The 17,868-nt window shown below is 37.1% G+C and overlaps 1 protein-coding gene across 1 annotated transcript in view; it reads left to right on the top strand.

Annotated features, from left to right (window-relative positions):
- Positions 1-17,868, top strand: part of LRP1B (LDL receptor related protein 1B) — a 2,198,408-nt gene that overhangs the window by 1,009,066 nt on the left and 1,171,474 nt on the right. The window contains 1 exon segment of the mRNA XM_018062463.1: positions 2,149-2,406. Within this exon segment, the coding sequence (XP_017917952.1) occupies positions 2,149-2,406 (258 nt within the window).

The raw sequence follows: 17,868 nt of genomic DNA, 5'->3' as shown, positions 1-17,868 counted from the left end.
ACTTAAATTTGCTGACTAGTAGCTAGTTTGGAAATTGCTGTCTACATCTTGGCAATGTTAGCTCATTTTTGAATGAGAGGCTATTTCAAAAAAGGTCATTTCAGTTGTCAAATGAAGACATTAAGCATTAACATTAGTGTTGGTGCATCTTTGCTAACCAAATTATTTTGTAACATTGCACAGAATATTTCTAAAGAATTTTACTATGTAAGCATTCCATGTGTCTATTGACTAATTCAGAATTTGTAGTGAATGATCAATAGGTTCCAGACTTTTTATAAATGCTAGAGATAGAGCAGCAGAAATAGAAAAATAATGCACCAGAGAAAGAAATCTGATATATACAGTGTTTGGTAGTGATAAGTGAAAAATAAACTTGGGGATGTCTACAGAGAGTGTAAAAAGTTGTAGTTGTTTTTTTTTTTTTTTTACAAGGTAAAGTGGTAAAAAGAAGTCCTAACCAGAAAGGTGCCATCTAAATAATGCCCAGAAAGGATGTCAGCATGTCATGTCAGCCATTCCAATATATGATGATTGTTCTAGAAAGAATACCTCTGGGATGCCATCCAGAATCTTGTTCAATGGGCAGTAAGAAAGTCGATTTGTGTTAAGTAAGAGTGAGAGAGTAGCAAAGAGATGAAGGAAATGAGGGGAAATCCTAATGATAAGACACATCACATAGGGCTTATAGGCCATTATAAGGCTTTGACTTTGACTTTGATTGAAATGGAAACCCTCTGAGGAATTGGGCAGAAAAGTTACTTGATCTACCTTTACATTTTAAAGACAACGTTGGCTACTGTATTGAAGAAGACTCAGAAGGAGGAGGGCATAGAGGAAAGCAGAGAAACCATTGGAATTGTGATGATCTGGTGGAGAAGTGTTGGCAGCTTGGGGCAGGATGTTAGTAGTAGTCACTGAGAAGTAGTGGGCTTCCTGATAGGTTTGACGTCAGAGTCCAAGATATTTGTTGACACACTGGAGGTAAGGCAGAGAAAAAAAGAGGAGTTGAAAATTCCCCCTATTCCCTATTTAGAACAAAAGCTACTCTGAATGGAGTTAAACTTTCAACAGTGATTTTTTAATGGAATTTTACTCCAGTTCAGTCGCTCAGTTGTGTCCAACTCTTTGCGACACCATGGACTGCAGCACGCCAGGCCTCCCTGTCCATCACCAACTCCTGGAGTTTACTGAAACTCACGTCCATTGAGTTGGTGATGCCATCCAACCATTTCCTCCTCTGCCGTCCCCTTCTCCTCCAGCCTTCAATTTTTCCCAGCATCAGGGTCTTTCCAAATGAGTCATTTCTTCACATAAGGTGACCACAGTATTGGAGTTTCAGCTTCAGCATCAGTACTTCCAGTGAATATTCAGGACTGCTTTCCTTTAGGATGGACTGGTTGGATCTCCTTGCAGTCCAAGCAATTTTACTATTCACTTTATATATATATATATAAATTGAGATTCTTTTAAATTCAAATTTATCTAAAAATTACCAGTCTTACCTAGGACAAGCAAAGATATATTCCAAAAACTGGTGTTGAACAAATTTCTTTTACCACAAGATCTTATTTTCCTGACTATAGAGAAGGAATGTGGAAGGAAGTGGTGCCGTGACCATAATCTAGTCATTAAGGCAATGTGTGATTGTTTAGCTCCCAGGGTCAGTCAAGGAGCGAGTGAGGTTGAGGTCACAGGAGCCTGTGAGCTTTACATGTTTTACTTTAGAGAATCATTTTTTGACCTCATGCATCCACCTCAAAAAAGTGGCTCTTGCTCACAAAGCAAGTCTGCAACGTTGTATAGATAGGTCAATCTAGATCCATATCATTCCTAAGAAAAGCTCTCATAATGTTTCCTCTATTTGCCAGCATTGAAAGCAAATAACATTATCCTCAGATTTAAAGAACACATTATGACTAAGAAAATCAGGAATACAAATGCTCAGGGGACTATGTTGTCCTTAAAGAAGTAAAATGGTTACTGGAGCATGTATGGGTTACTAATAAAAACTTTTTTAAACCTTTTTTTTTTTTAAATTTTAAAGATAAATTAAAAAGATAGAACTGACTTTTAATGAGTAATACAAATTTATCTTAAAAATGTGACTTTTACCCAACTCACTTTCCTCTTTCTGTCTTATTCCAGAACCTACAGATAAACCACCTTTGCTATTAATTGCAAATTCTGAAACAATTGAGATTTTCTATCTTAATGGAAGTAAGATGGCAACCCTGAGCTCAGTAAATGGAAATGAAATTCATACTCTGGATTTTATTTACAATGAAGATACGATTTGTTGGATTGAATCAAGAGAATCTTCAAATCAGCTCAAGTGTATTCAGATAACAAAAACAGGAAGATTAACAGATGAATGGATGATCAGTATTCTTCAGTCCTTCCACAGTGAGTTTCAAATTATCTTATATGCCATCCTTTAAGGATTTTATTTACAGACCAGCTGACAGGATTCTTGGATTTCTCAGAATAGCTACTGGCTTCTAGAAAACTATCTATGCAAATATGAATGCACTTAAGTAAGTGTTTTGCACATACGCACATAAACATAGAATTGCACTGTTATATAAGCAATACATTGAAGGGTCAATTTTAATTATTTCTTTAATGCTTATTACAGTATCACCTACATGAGAACTGTGACTTTTCACTGAATGGTAATTTACAATGTGTGATAGTGAAGGTGGAGATTAAAAAAAAACAACAACAAGACACAGAGTTAATAATAAGCTCATCAACTGTACTATTTGTTAAAATACCTTGAAACTATTAATTTTATGCTAATTGGTAACAACTACCTGTGTTTGTTGACTTTTTTCTTAGTAAATCAGAATTTTTTTGCATCTTCTTCCAAGAGTAATTTGTAATTTGTAATTCACTTGATTTCTCATGTTGGATATTCACAAACTAGTACCTGTCCTTTTCTTTCTGTATTTCACATTGTCACACACACACACACACACACGCACACACATTGTCTCTCTTTTTCTTACTCTTCCGCTCTCCCCCATCCCCACACACATGAGAGTATAAAAATGTATTTGTGCTTGCCTGGGAAACCGTATACATAAGAATTTCAAGATGTGTCCGTTCATTTTATGATGTACACTCATTCTTACAAATTATACTAACATAAAAATTGAAGCGTGTGCTATGTGTGCATGCTAAGTCTCTTTGGTTTCTGACTCTGTGTGACCCTCTGGACTGTAGCCCACCAGGCTTCTCTGTCCATGCGACTCTCCAGGAAAGAGGAAGTTGTCATGCCCTTCTCCAGGGGATCTTCCTGACCCAGGGATTGAACCCATGTCTCCTATATTGTAGGCAGAATCTTCACTGATGAGCCAACAGTTGGTAGAGAAATGAAAATAATGTACAATCAAGTTAAGGAGAAAAAGAAAGAGTACTGTGGTAGAGTCAATGCAGTTTTCAATATAGAACATTTGGTTTTTGAATTCAATAATCTCATTAATGTTTATGATATATAATTAAAGGGATTAGTAATTGAGCCTTAGTAAATGTAGGAAAATGTACTGTGTAATGTTTGATAATTATTATTAGATTAAATAAAAGCAGTGGCAAAGATTGTAAGAAAAATGAAATATGAAGTGAACAGAAGTAAATGTTTAACTAATAGAATATAGCATTTTGAAGACTGTCTTAACATAGATAGAACAATTGGTAAGGCTGTTTATTGTGACAGAGGACCAAAATTGTCTAGTGAAATCAATGGGCACTGACTCTTGTGAAAATTCTATGGAGAGATGATAATTCACAATAAACAGTAAATAAGTAGTGATAGTAGCACAAGAAATTGGTCTATGTGATATGGGTATTTCAGACATTGGCTTAGCCAGTAGTTTAGAATCATTTGAACAAATGACCCTGATTTTTGCCATGTTAGTGATTACCTCAACTAATCCAAATGTATTTGTTCATAGCAAATGGAACACTGGCAATCAAATAGCTAAAATATTCACTTAAGTTATTAGGTAAAATTATTTTCCAAGTGTACTTCAGTCAGTTCAGCTCAGTCACTCAGTCATATCCAACTCCTTGTAACCCCATGAATCGTCGAATGCCAGGTCTTCCTGTCCATCACCTAGTCCAGGAGTCTACACAAACTCATGTCCATCGAGTCGGTGATACCATACAGCCATCTCATCCTCTGTCGTCCTCTTCTCCTCCTGCCCCCAATCCATCCTAGCATCAGGGTCTTTTCCAGTGAGTCAACTCTTTGCATAAGGTGGCTAAAGTTTTGGAGTTTCAGCTTCAGCATCAATGCTTCCAATGAACACCCAGGACTAATCTCCTTTAGGATAGATAGGTTGGATCTCCTTGCAGTCCAAGGGGCTCCCAAAAGGCTTTGCCAACATCACAGTTCAAAAGCATCAATTCTTTGGTGCTCAGCTTTCGTTACAGTCTAACTCTCTCATCCATACTTCACCACTGGAAAAACCATAGCCTTGACTAGACGGACCTTAGTTGGCAAAGTAATGTCTCTGCTTTTGAATATGCTATCTAGGTTGGTCATAACTTTTCTTCCAAGGAGTAAGCGTCTTTTAATTTCATGGCTGCAGTCACCATCTGCAGTGATTTTGGAGCCCCCAAAAATAAAGTCTGACACTGTTTCCACTGTTTCCCCATCTATTTTCCGTGAAGTGATGGGACCAGATACCATGATCTTTGTTTTCCAAACATTGAGCTTTAAGCCAACTTTTTCGCTCTCCTCTTTCACCTTCATCAAGAGGCTTTTTAGCTCCTCTTCACTTTCTGCCATAAGGGTGGTGTCATCTGCATATCTGAGGTTTTTGATATTTCTCCTGGCAGTTTGATTCTAGCTTGTGCTTCTTCCAGCCCAGTATTTCTCATGATGTACTCTGTATATAAGTTAAATAAGCAGGGTGACAATATACAGCCTTGACGTACTCCTTTTCCTATTTGGAACCAGTCTGTTGTTCCATGTCCAGTTCTACCTGTTGCTTCCTGACCTGTATATAGGTTTCTCAAGAGGCAGGTCAGGTGGTCTGGTGTTCCCATCTGTTTCAGAATTTTCCAGTTTATTGTGATCCACACAGTCAAAGGCTTTGGCATAGTCAATAAAGCAGAAATAGATGTTTCACTGGAATTCTCTTGCTTTTTCCATGATCCAGTGGATGCTGGCAATTTGATCTCTGGTTCCTCTGCCTTTTCTAAAACCAGCTTGAACATCAGGAAGTTCACGGTTCACGTATTGCTGAAGCCTGGCTTGGAGAATTTTAAGCATTACTTTACTAGCGTGTGAGATGAGTGCAATTGTGGTAGTTTGAGCATTCTTTGGCATTGCCTTTCTTTGGGATTGGAATAAAAACTGACCTTTTCCAGTCCTGTGGCCACTGCTGAGTGTTCCAGATTTGCTGACATATTGAGTGCAGTACTTTCACAGCATCATCTTTCAGGATTTGAAATAGCTCAACTGGAATTCCATCATCTCCACTAGCTTTGTTCGTAGTGATGCTTCCTAAGGCCCACTTGACTTCACATTCCAGGATGTCTGGCTCTAGATGAGTGATCACACCATCGTGATTATCGGGGTCATGAAGATATGCTTTTTATAATTCTTCTGTGTATTCTTGCCACCTCTTCTTAATATCTTCTGCTTCTGATAGATCCATACCATTTCTGTCCTTTATCGAGCCCATCTTTGCTTGAAATGTTCCCTTGGTGTTTCTAATTTTTTTGAAGAGATCTCTAGTGTTTCCCATTCTGTTGTTTTCCTCTGTTTCGTGGCATTGATGGCTGAGGAAGGCTTTCTTATCTCAACTTTCTATTCTTTGGAACTCTGCATTCAGATGCTTATATCTTTCCTTTTCTCCTTTGCTTTTCGCTTCTCTTCTTTTCACACCATTTGTAAGGCTTCCTCAGACAGCCATTTTGCTTTTTTGCATTTCTTTTCCATGGGAATGATCTTGATCCCTGTCTCCTGTACAGTGTTCTGAACCTCCGTCCATAGTTAATCAGGCACTCTATCTATCAGATCTAGGCCCTTAAATCTATTTCTCACTCCCACTGTGTAATCATAAGGGATTTGATTTAGGTCATACCTGAATGGTCTAGCGGTATTCCCTACTTTCTTCAATTTAAGTCTGAATTTGGCAATAAGGAGTTCATGATCTGAGCCACAGTCAGCTCCCGGTCTTGTTTTTGCTGAATGTACTTAATTAACTTCTTTTCTACATTTAATATGCCCTAATAATAGGGGTTGGTGAAGGCAATGGCACCCCACTCCAGTACTCTTGCCTGGAAAATCCCATGGACAGAGGAGCCTGGTAGCTGCAGTCCGTGGGGTCGCTAAGAGTCAGACACGACTGAACGACTTCACTTTCACTTTTCACTTTCATGCATTGGAGATGGACATGGCAACCCTCTCTATTATTTTTGCCTGGAGAAATCCAGGGATGGGGGAGCCTTGTGGGCTACTGTCGATGGTGTTGCACAGAGTTGGACACGACTGAAGCGAATTGGCATTAGCAGCAGCAACAATAATAGGAGTGATCCTTTCTTTAATATGTATTTTCCAGTCAACCTTAATAGTACATCGCAAATTGGTCAAGCAATCATACATTAGAATATTTGTAGAAAATAATTAATAACTTAGATAGCATGCCATTTATAGATAATTCTTGGCAAATTAGAAAAAATTAGAGATTGATTTTGTTAGGCAGTTCACTAAACTGATGAAAAGAATATTCACTTTGAACTATAGAAAATAAATGCAATGGAAATATTTTAATTAGAATAAATAATTATTAATGAAGTCGGATTTAAGCCATGCAGTCAGTCACTTTAGAAAAGCGTAATTAAATATTTGGAAGTAAGTCATGGGACAGAAATGTGATCAGGTCCGGGCTCCTTAGTCATTGCTTGTAAGCTGTGTATTTTATCAGCATGTCACAGAACAGTTTCCAGTGGATGTAATGGGCTCTGCATTCATCATAACAGTTTGTGAGTTGATAATGAAGTTTGAGTATTCTTTGCATGTATAATTACATAAAAATCTTTCACCACATATGCAAAAATAAGAGATTCTGTTTCGGTTCTCCTCCCTCATTATCTTTAGATACTTTTCTCTGAATTTACCTCAAGAAAATATTCTTTTCTAAATAAAATAAAAAATTTTATTTTTCAAAGGAAAACTGTGAGGTGAGTCAGAAAGTTCATTGGTAGATGCTAGGGGCCTGGTGGGGGCAGGGGAATAGAGAGTTAGTGTTCAATGGGGGCAGGGTTTCGGTTTAGGAAAGTGAAAAATTGGGGAGATGGATGATGGTGAGAGTTGCACAACAGTGTGAATGTACTTAGTGCTGCTGAGCTGGACAGTTAACTATGGTATGGTTAAAATAGTATGTTTTCTATTATGTGATTTTTACCCCAATAAAAAAGTTAAGAGGAAGGATTACTATGGGGAGAAAAGCATTACAGGTCAAACCCACTTGAGTTTAAAAAGTAAATAGTACTTTAGTACACAGTCTATTTCAATATAAAAATTTTATTGCACATGTCATCTCACTGAATACCCACCATATCTCTGTGGAGCGTTGAAGACAGATATTCTCTTCTTGTTTTATAATATACACAGTTTTAACTACAAGACTCAGATATATTAAGCAATATTGAATGTCTAAAAAGAAGGCAGAAATAGGACATCTAAATCCTGTGTTCTTGCTTCTACATTAAGAAGGGTAAATATGGGTCGCTTCAAAGAATTTCCCAGGTCTACCATAAATAATAATATCTACTTTCCTCATAGTTCAATCAGTAAAGAATCTGTCTGTGATCAGGAGACCTGGGTTCAATTCCTGGGTTGAGAAGATCCCCTAGAGAAGGAGATGGCAACCCACTTTAGTAGAATTCTGGAGTATGCTGGGAGAATCCCACAGACAGAGGAGCCTGGCAGGCTACAGTCCATGCGGTTGCAAGAGTCAGACGTGACTTAGTGACTAAACCACCACCACCAAACTTAAATGTGCTAAATGACTATATGCGATGGGGAGTCATTGCTATATTCCTCATGCTTAAGGGGAAATTGAGATTCTGAATTGGGTCAGACTTCTTAACCTTTGCTACACATACTGCCCAATGGTCTCAATTTTTAGTTTTCATTTTAGCCAGCCAAAATAGTTAGATACACTATCGTTAGAAACAGTGGCTCACAAAGGCAGTAGGAGAGAGAGAGATAAGAATCTTAGAAGGAAGTAAACAAGATGAATGGTACAAGGCCCAACTTTTTCAGCCCAAACAAATTATTCTCAATATTAAAGAGAGGCCTACCTTTAATATTGAGAATTATGCCTAAGCAATATTGTGAGAGAATGAGGAACTGATAATAATGTGCTGAATAAATTATATTGACAAAAGAACATTGGGAAAAATGCTAGAAATTGTATTTCAACTTTAATTTATTCTTCTTTTTAAAGGTGCCTAATATTTATTAGCTAGTATTTTTGCCTGAAAGTTGCAAAATACTAGATTTTGAAGAAAAGTTTGGAATTAAGTGTTCTATAAGCCAAATGTGTTCTCCAGGAATGCATGCAAAGCACATTTACAGCAACAAGCTATTTCCCCCAAAGTACTGTAGTATGGACATAGAATCACCTAACAGTGGTAATGCTCAGCTATTTCCTCAGGACAAAGTACACAAAGATGATTGAGGCAGATAAGAATATTTTCTGCATGTATCTCTTAGATGATTGAGAACTAGTTGTTCTCTTCCAGATATATAGTAGACACTTTCATTCTATTTTTGTATATATTCAATATTCTGTAAAACTTGAGTATCACTATTCTACTATAGACTTTACCAGGTTATCTTCATTCATTCATGTGTTCCGCTATCTAGCAAACAGCATGCTGGATAAAAAGCAAATAGATTGTTTATTCTTCATACACTTTGCTTCTGGATTAACCCCAATTCACTGACTTTTATCTTCCTTTTATTTGTTCTGTTTCAATATCAACCTTAGCTCATTTTCTATTTGAAGCTCTATCTAGATCCTTTGTTGGATAATTTTTGGATTCTAATATTTTGCTTATGTCTTTTCTCAATATTTACTTCTTTTTATTTGGGTAGCAATTATCTAGATAATCACATAATATTAATAAATGATATTTACTGAATTTTATTTTACACATTAACAGTTATACATATGTATTTTTCTATCATCACAAAGATTATATGATATGCATGCTGTATAAAATAGTTTATAGATAATACAATGAGGTTAAATAAATGAAATAATTTTTAAGCTAATAAGAAACTTGACCTCTTAATCTCAATAGTTACTAAATAATGGCCTTTCTTAATTATGAAATATTCCCTATTTGCTTCTACCCAGCCTAGGAATTGCATAACCTTTAGTGCTTCACTCACCATCAAGTTATGACTAGAGGAAAATGACAAGGCTGTGTCCCTATTGCAGGCGTAGTCTTAGGACAAAATAATCAACCTATAACAGAAATGCTAGACTCACACAGTGTCAGCTCCTATTGGGTCTACACTTCAGAAGATGATCAGCAGTTGCAGCAACTCCCTAAGATAACACAGTATCATATAACCATGCAATTCTCATAGAAATTTGGCATACTTTATTTACAAATCACATGCTTAAATACTGCATTTTTATGAGCTATCCTCTGCAATTATCTTTCTCTATTTGATGGGTGAAAAGTCATTTACATTGCTTTAATTTACCTTTATATGATTGCTAGTGAAGTTGTCCATTTCAATGTGAACTTACATATTCACTTCATTCTCTATAGTTCTGTTCAAGTGATCAAGATGCTCCACTGCTTAAAATCAAAATGCAAAATCTTCAGTAGTTTCACATTTAGCTAAGGATAGAATTAAGCTTCATCATATGGCTTCTCTGCAGGCCTTGCTTCCCCACCTTGAATCACGTTCCACCTAAAAAATTAGTATCACTTTCTTTTTGTACTTTGTTTTATAATTTTCATATGTGTTTGTATGTGCTGGTTCTTCACTATGGATTGTATTTTGTCATATTCCTATAACCAAGTATCTCTTACTCATTCTTCAAAGTATCATACCCTTTCCAAAGGTTCTCCAGTTGAGATTAGCTGCCCTTCTTATGTGACTCTAGGACATCATAGTACAGATGTAATGTATTTTAATTGTGTATTCACCTATCAGTTTCCCAAATAAAAGGTAACTCCTTTAAGTTTAGACTTTCTTTGTAACTCGGATGGTACAGAATCTACCTACAGTGCAGGAGACCTGGGTTTGATCCCTGCGTTGGGAAGATTTCCTGGAGGAAGCCCACTAAATACTCCAATACTAAAAACTCCAATACTGGAGTGTCCCACTCCAGTATTCTTAGGATGTGTGTGATTTAATCTGACTCTTCGAATCAGATTACAGCAAAATGCGTATCTGTTCTAGAATAAACTTAGGTAACAAGTAAGGGATGAGGTGTGGAGAATTAAAGGGTACAGAGGTAAAACCAACTTCTAGAGAGACCATGCCAAATCACTACTGGAGACGTAGAAAGCCAGTCTGCATTATAGTTAATGGCAACCCACTCCAGTATTCTTGCCTGGAGAATCCCATGGATGGAGGAGCTTGCTGGGCTACAGTCTACTGGTCGCAAAGAGTTGGACACGACTGAGCAACTTGACTTTCACTTTCACTTTCTGTGGCTAGAAAAGAGCCTCACATGTTCATCTTGGTGCCCTTGAGATTCATATCTTAGCAGTAGCTACTGGCTTTTATGTGTGTTGAACCTCTGACTTTTCCAGGGTCAGTAAATTTACCTGTAGATTTATTTTGGGACCTAATCTCAATAATAATAGGAACAACTTCATGCAAATCTTTTTGAGTCTCCCTACCCCTCAAGGCAGTTGTAATTGAACAATATTGGAGCCAGAGCTCTTAAAATAGAGGTCAGTTAATTCTTAGAACAGGAATAAAACACAATGGCCTAGTTTAGAATTTTAACCCTTCTCCCTTCAGTCTGATTAGACATTTTCTTAGAAAGGAGGTTCTACTTTTTTATATTTAGGTCTTTGGATACATAAAATAGTATCAAAAGATGTGACCTCAAATGTTTTTGAGGGTTAGAAGCACAGCACAGTCAGAATATTCTTTGTCTTTCTTAGCCTCTGAGAAGCCCTGTTAACTGCCTTCAGTCTAGAACTTTATGTATTTAGTTCTTCATGAGAGATTGCTGCTACTGCAGCTAAGTCGCTTCAGTCGTGTCCGACTCAGTGAGACCTCATAGAGGGCAGCCCACTAGGCTCCTCCATCCCTGGGATTCTCCAGGCAAGAATACTGGAGTGGGTTGCCATTTCCTTCTCTGTAATGAGAGATTCAGTTCAGTTCAATTCAGTCGCTCAGTCGTGCCCGACTCTTTGCAACCCCATGAATCGCAGCACGCCAGGCCTCCCTGTCCATCACCAACTCCCAGAGTTCACTCAGACTCACGTCTATTGAGTCAGTGATGCCATCCAGCCATCTCATCCTCTGTCGTCCCCTTCTCCTCCTGCCCCCAATCCCTCCCAGCATCAGAGTCTTTTCCAATGAGGCAACTCTTTGCATGAGGCGGCCAAAGTACTGGAGTTTCAGCTTTAGCACCATTCCTTCCAAAGAAATCCCAGGGCTGATCTCCTTCAGAATGGACTGGTTGGATCTCCTTGCAGTCCAAGGGACTCTCAAGAGTCTTAAGTATTGATATGTTTAGTAATTGATCAATTTTGACTTTAGCATTTCATTGAAGAAAGTTCAAAAACTGGTCAGCTTTTAGCTGAGGAGAACTGAAGAAGAGGAAATAGTGATGACCATCCTAACCTTATAAATTAATAAGATTATTTTGTTTAAGAAAAAACAAAAGTAAAAGAAATAAAAGAAAAGAATATTTATGATCTAGATTTTCCATTCCAAAAAAAATGTGCTGTTGTAGTTGTTTTAGCTGTTTATAGTTTAGACATTTTGGTCAGTATATCTTGTGAACATCTACATTTTGCACAAAAATTTTGGCTGTAGTAACTGGTTTTATAATATTTTCCCAGAGAAAATTCTGAGAAGAATCCACAGCATATTCTCCATATAATAAAGATATTATAACTATTTATTCTCAGAGATACATTTTTATTAACTACTATTTGATAAACAAATACATATTTTATTAAACTCTCTATAATTCTTAAAAGCCCCCCATCTTTCATTTGGTATATTTACATGGAAACATAAAATTGACTTTCTGGAGACATGGTTGCTGTGTATGTATGTACATATGTGTGTAACTAGTTATTATAGCACACTTTTGCTGGGATCAGAAATTTTAACAAAATGATTAGACTGTCAACAGAGAACTCAAAAAAGAAACATTAATATTAGTAACGATGTTGATCTGAGGACGCATATCCAGAGAATTTTCAGAATTTCCTTCTTGATACTATAAGTTCAATGTTGTAGATATTGGTTCTAAATTATTCCTTAATTTTTGTATTAACATTGGATGAATTTATACCTTGGAGTAAGTAACCTATTCTAATTGACAATCAGTGCAAAACCATAAATTGCCATCCTAAAAGCATAGTTAAAATGAAAAGACAAAGTTTTAAGAACTCTGAATACTTTGCTCCTCTGTAAATCGGTCTTTATTGTTAATTCAGTTGCTAGGCTGGAAATAACTCAATTATGAATTTCTTATCATTTGGCAACATACTTGAAATTTACCAAAGCAGAAATTAGAGATGTGCTAAGTAGGTAAATCCTAAAAGAAACCAGTCCTGAATATTCATTGGAAGGACTGACGTTGAAGCTGAGACTCTAATACTTTGGCTACCTGATATGAAGAACTGACTCATTTGGAAAGACTCTGATTCTGGGAGTGATTGAGGGTGGGAGAAGGGGATGACAGAGGATGAGATATTTGGATGGCATCACCGACTCAATGAACATGATTTTGAGTAAGCTCTGGGAATTGGTGATGGACAGGGAGGCCTGGCATTTTGCCGTCCATGGGGTTGCAAAGAGTTAGACATGACTGAGCAACTGAACTCTACTGACCTGAAGTAAGTAGAGTCCACCTGCCAATTCAAGAGGCATGGGTTTGATTCCTGGGTCAAGAAGATCCCCTGGAGAAGGAAATGGCAACCTGCTCAGAATTCTTGCCTGGAAAATTCCATGAATAGTGGAGCCTGGTGGGCTACAGTCCAAGAGATCACCGCCCCCCCAAAAAAAAAGAGAGAAATACTGCCTGATTTCTTTTGAAGAGCCTGATTTCTTTTTATTTTTGCCTAGGATCTGTCACAACTGCTATGCACATGTCTATTTTCAGTCCAGTACAGTTTCTTTGCATTTTGTTGCTCAAAGAGAGGCATGTCCAGGTGCAAGCACAGCAACATGCAGTAAAGGGTTCCAGATCTCAATCTATTTCACTTTGCTTGTCCCAGGATCACCTTAATTTATTTGAATACTGAACACTTCATTGGTATTTTTGTGGGTATGACTGTGAGCGCACGTCTGTGGGTGCTTATTTCTAAGGATGTGATAGGAATGTCTGTCATACGTATCAGCATCCCAAATATCTAGTGTTATCCACTTTGAAAATTTTGTTTTAGAGGTCTTAGGGAAAATCACTCAGATTCAATCCTCCCAACACTTTTTACTGTCTCCGTGGCTAAAAACCTGCAGGGATGGTATGTACAAAGAGATAGAAAGACTCACTGTAACAACAGTTTTCTAGCCATTTCTTCTCAAGAGCCTGATTACTTATAATTTGTACTCAGAGAGTTATGAGAATTATAGGACCCACATGCCACATGCCCAGAGACTGTGGTGACAAAACCAGAGACAGTTTCATAACTGGCACCTATAGAAATTAGCTATGCAATGATTTGGTCATGTTTAAAATTCAAGGCAGGAAGGAGCCTACTGAAACATGCTTGTAATTGACAGTGATAACAGAGAATATATTCTGGAACTAAGAATTTCAGCCAGGGTCAAGTAATTTAATTTAGCAGTTTTTCCATGAGCTAGATAAGTGTATGGTGACAGAATCTCTTAATGGTAGAAGAACAGTATCAAATGATGAGATAGTAATATAGATAGTGAAGGATTTTAAAAATATTTATGAAATATAAATCTATATTTATGTAAATATGCATATAACTATAGATAAAGATGTAACTATAGATATAGCTATTGTGTTGGGGTACATTCACAGGTATGCCACTTGTTAAAAGGTAGAATTTTGGTAGTGTAGCCCTGATAATTTTCTAAGGTCTCCATAAAGTACTGGACTAAAGTTCAGGTCTGTGGAATTCCTATTGCTTTGATTCTGTGCTTTTCAAATAATTTTCAGATTTGATTTCTCAGATAGCATAATTCTAGGAAGGAATTTGTTACGATGACATTTTTTAGTAATTGCGTCACTGGAACATTCTCTCAGTAATAAATTAACATTCTGTAAATTGACATTCTGGTTGATAATATTAGTCTCCAGGGAGTCTGGTAAGAATGAAATAATTTCCCAAAGTCTGATAATCCTTTGGTGGATGACTCAAATAGAGTTCTTGAAATTGCAAATCTAATGATGAGATCTGTATTTAAAATATTCTATAAGTCTTTATCATCTTAATTAATAACATTTACTTGGTAATGGTATGAAAGGTCACTAGGCACCTTTTGTTATTTTAATGTAAGAATTAATCTGTATCATTTTAATCTCCCTGTGTTAAGGTACTAGTAAAAAGAACTATCTATCTATCTAGCCAATTATTCAGTCAAGCTTCATTCATGAAAAGTAAGTGCTATATTGTATATCCAAAACGGAATAGTAGGGAAAGGCCTATGTAGTACTAATCACAATGAGACTAATTTCCCCCAAACTCTATGGCTTAAAACGTGTCTTAAAAATGTATTATAGAGTACATAAGAATAATATATAATAATATTACTCTTCAGTGTGTGAAGGTCATAAGAATAATAATACTATTATTACAATGTTATTATATAATTATATATATAATTATATAATATATATATAACATTATATATAATATAACATTATATTAATAACACAATAAATTTATATTTCTATAACCAAAAAAGATTCTATTTAAAATGTTCATGTTGTTCATTCATGGGATTCTATTGTGCTTACTGAAAATAACAGCAGCAACAAAAACCTTGTGGCTTGATAGAATAGTTCAGCTTGTCTGAACTGGTGAGAATAATATTATCAATACAAAATAACTTACTTGGTCTTAAGACTGAGTTTGTGTTATTTAAAAATATATTGCTAATTTGCTTGGAGTTATGAGAGGTGAATCAATTCAAAATTATTATCAAGTTTTAGAGCTTTGAGGCTTCGATTTATAAGAAGGATAAGGGCTTCCCTGGTGGTTCAGATGGTAAAGAATCTGCTTGCAATACAACAGACCCATGTTTGATCCTTGGGTCAGGAAGATCCCCTGGAAAACGGAATGGCAACCCACTCCAGTGTTCTTGCCTGAAGAGTTCCATGGACATAGGAGTCTGGCAGGCTACAGTCCACTGGGTCACACAAAATTGGACACAACTGAGCAACTAACACTTTCACTTTAAAACAGAATAAATTAGATCACAGTAACTGCTGCAAAAATTTTGTGCTTAGAGGAGTATATTATGATTGTGATTATATAATAATAATAATAAATGTCATCCACAATTACATCAGCTGTGTAATTTGTGTAAAAAATATTTGTTTCTGATATGCAAATAATTGAGGCAATATGATCCTAATGCATGAATTATGCAAATAAATACCTCAATGTTATATTCCATTCTATATGTTTAGCCTTAGTTTTCAGACTCTCAGTTAATGTCTTCTTCCTATATCCATGGGATGATATTTAACAACTTATATGGATTATCAAGGTATTGATTTTGATAAATCCAAGCTGAATTATTTGCACTTTCCAGATTTATGCTCTTGAATTATAGGAATTCAATTATTTTTTGTCATTCTTATTGAATGTGATATGTGATCTATTTCTGAGAATATTATATAATGTTAAAAGTATTGAAAGATGACTCTAGCCATATATATATACTTAGCCTTATTGGAGCATCCTATTGAACTTTAAAAAGAAATACTGTGTGTGTTGAATCATGTCCAACTCTGTGTGATCCCATTGACTGTAGCCTGCCAGGATACTCTGTCCATGGAAGTTTTACAGGTAAGAATATTGAGTGGGTTGTCATTTCCTTCTCCAGGGGAACTCCCCCTATCCGGGGATTGAACCCATGTGTCTTGTGTCTCCTGCATTGGCAGGCGGATTCTTTACTATTCAGTTGAGTTCAGTTCAGTCCAATCACTCAATCATGTCCGACTCTTTGTGAACCTGTGGACTGCAGCATGCCAGGCCTTCTTGTCCATCACCAATTCCCAGAGTTTACTCAAACTCATGTCCATTGAGTCAGTGATGCCGTCCAACCATCTCATCCTCTGCTGTCCCCTTCTCCTTCAGCCTTCAATTTTTCCCAGCATCAGGGTCTATTCAAATGAGTCAGCACTTTGCATCAGGTGGCCAAAGTATTGGAGTTTCAGCTTCAGCATCAGTCCTTCCAATGAATATTCAGGACTGATTTCCTTTAGGATAGACTGGTTGGATCTTCTTGCAGTCCAAGGGACTCTCAAGAGCCTTCTCCATCACCACAGTTCAAAAGCATGATTTTTTTGGCACCTTCTTTATAGTCCAACTCTCACATCCATATGTGAGTACTGGAAAAAACACAGCTTTGAATAGACAGAATTTGTTGGCAATGTAATGTCTCTGCTTTTTAATAAGCTGTCTAGGTTGGTCATATCTTTTCTTCCAAAGAGCAAGCATCTTTTAATTTCATAGCTGCAGTCACCATCTGCAGTGATTTTGGATCCCCGCAAAACAAAGTCTGTCACTGTTTCCCCATCTATTTGCCATGAAGTGATGCGACCAGATGCCATGATTTTAGTGTTCTGAATGTTGAGCTTTAAGCCAACTTTTTCACTCTCCTCTTTCACTTTCATCAAGAGGGTCTTTAATTCTTCTTTGCTTTCTGCCATAAGGGTGGTGTCATCTGCATATCTGAGGTAATTGATATTTCTCCCAGCAATCTTGATTCTAGCTTGTGCTTCCTCCAGCCCAGCATTTCTCATGATGTAATCTGCATAAAAATTAAATAAGCAGGGTGACAATATACAGCCTTGACCTACTTCTTTCCTGATTTGGAACCAGTCTGTTGTTCCATGTCCAGTTCTAGCTGTTGCTTCTTGACCTGCATACAAATTTCTCAGGAGGCAGGTCAGGTGGTCTGGTATTCCCATCTCTTTCAGAGTTTTCCACAGTTTATTATGATCCACACAGTCACAGACTTTAGTGTAATCAATGAAACAGAGTAGATGTTTTTCTGGCATTCCTGTACTTTCTTTGTGATCCAATGGATGTTGCAATTGATCTCTGGTTCTTCTGCCTTTTCTAAATCCAACTTGAACATCTGGAAGTTCATGGTTCACACTGTTGAATCCTGGCTTGGAGAATTTTGAGCATTACTTTACCAGCATGTGTTGCTGCTGCTGCTGCTGCTGCTGCTGCTGCTGCTGCTGCTAAGTCGCTTTAGTCGTGTCTGACTCTGTGCGACCCCATAGGCGACAGCCCACTAGGCTCCTCTGTCCCTGGGATTCTCTAGGCAAGAATACTGGAGTGGGTTGCCATTTCCTTCTCCAATGCATTAAAGTGAAAAGTGAAAGTAAAGTCTCTCAGTCCTGTCTGACTCTTAGTGACCTCATGGACTGCAGCCTACCAGGCTCCTCCATCCATGGGATTTTCCAGGCA

Source organism: Capra hircus, chromosome 2 (genome assembly GCF_001704415.2).
Source record: "Capra hircus breed San Clemente chromosome 2, ASM170441v1, whole genome shotgun sequence".
Classification (NCBI taxonomy): domain Eukaryota; kingdom Metazoa; phylum Chordata; class Mammalia; order Artiodactyla; family Bovidae; genus Capra; species Capra hircus.
Note: the sequence above shows the minus strand (reverse complement) of the source record. Positions and strands in the feature narration are given on the sequence as shown.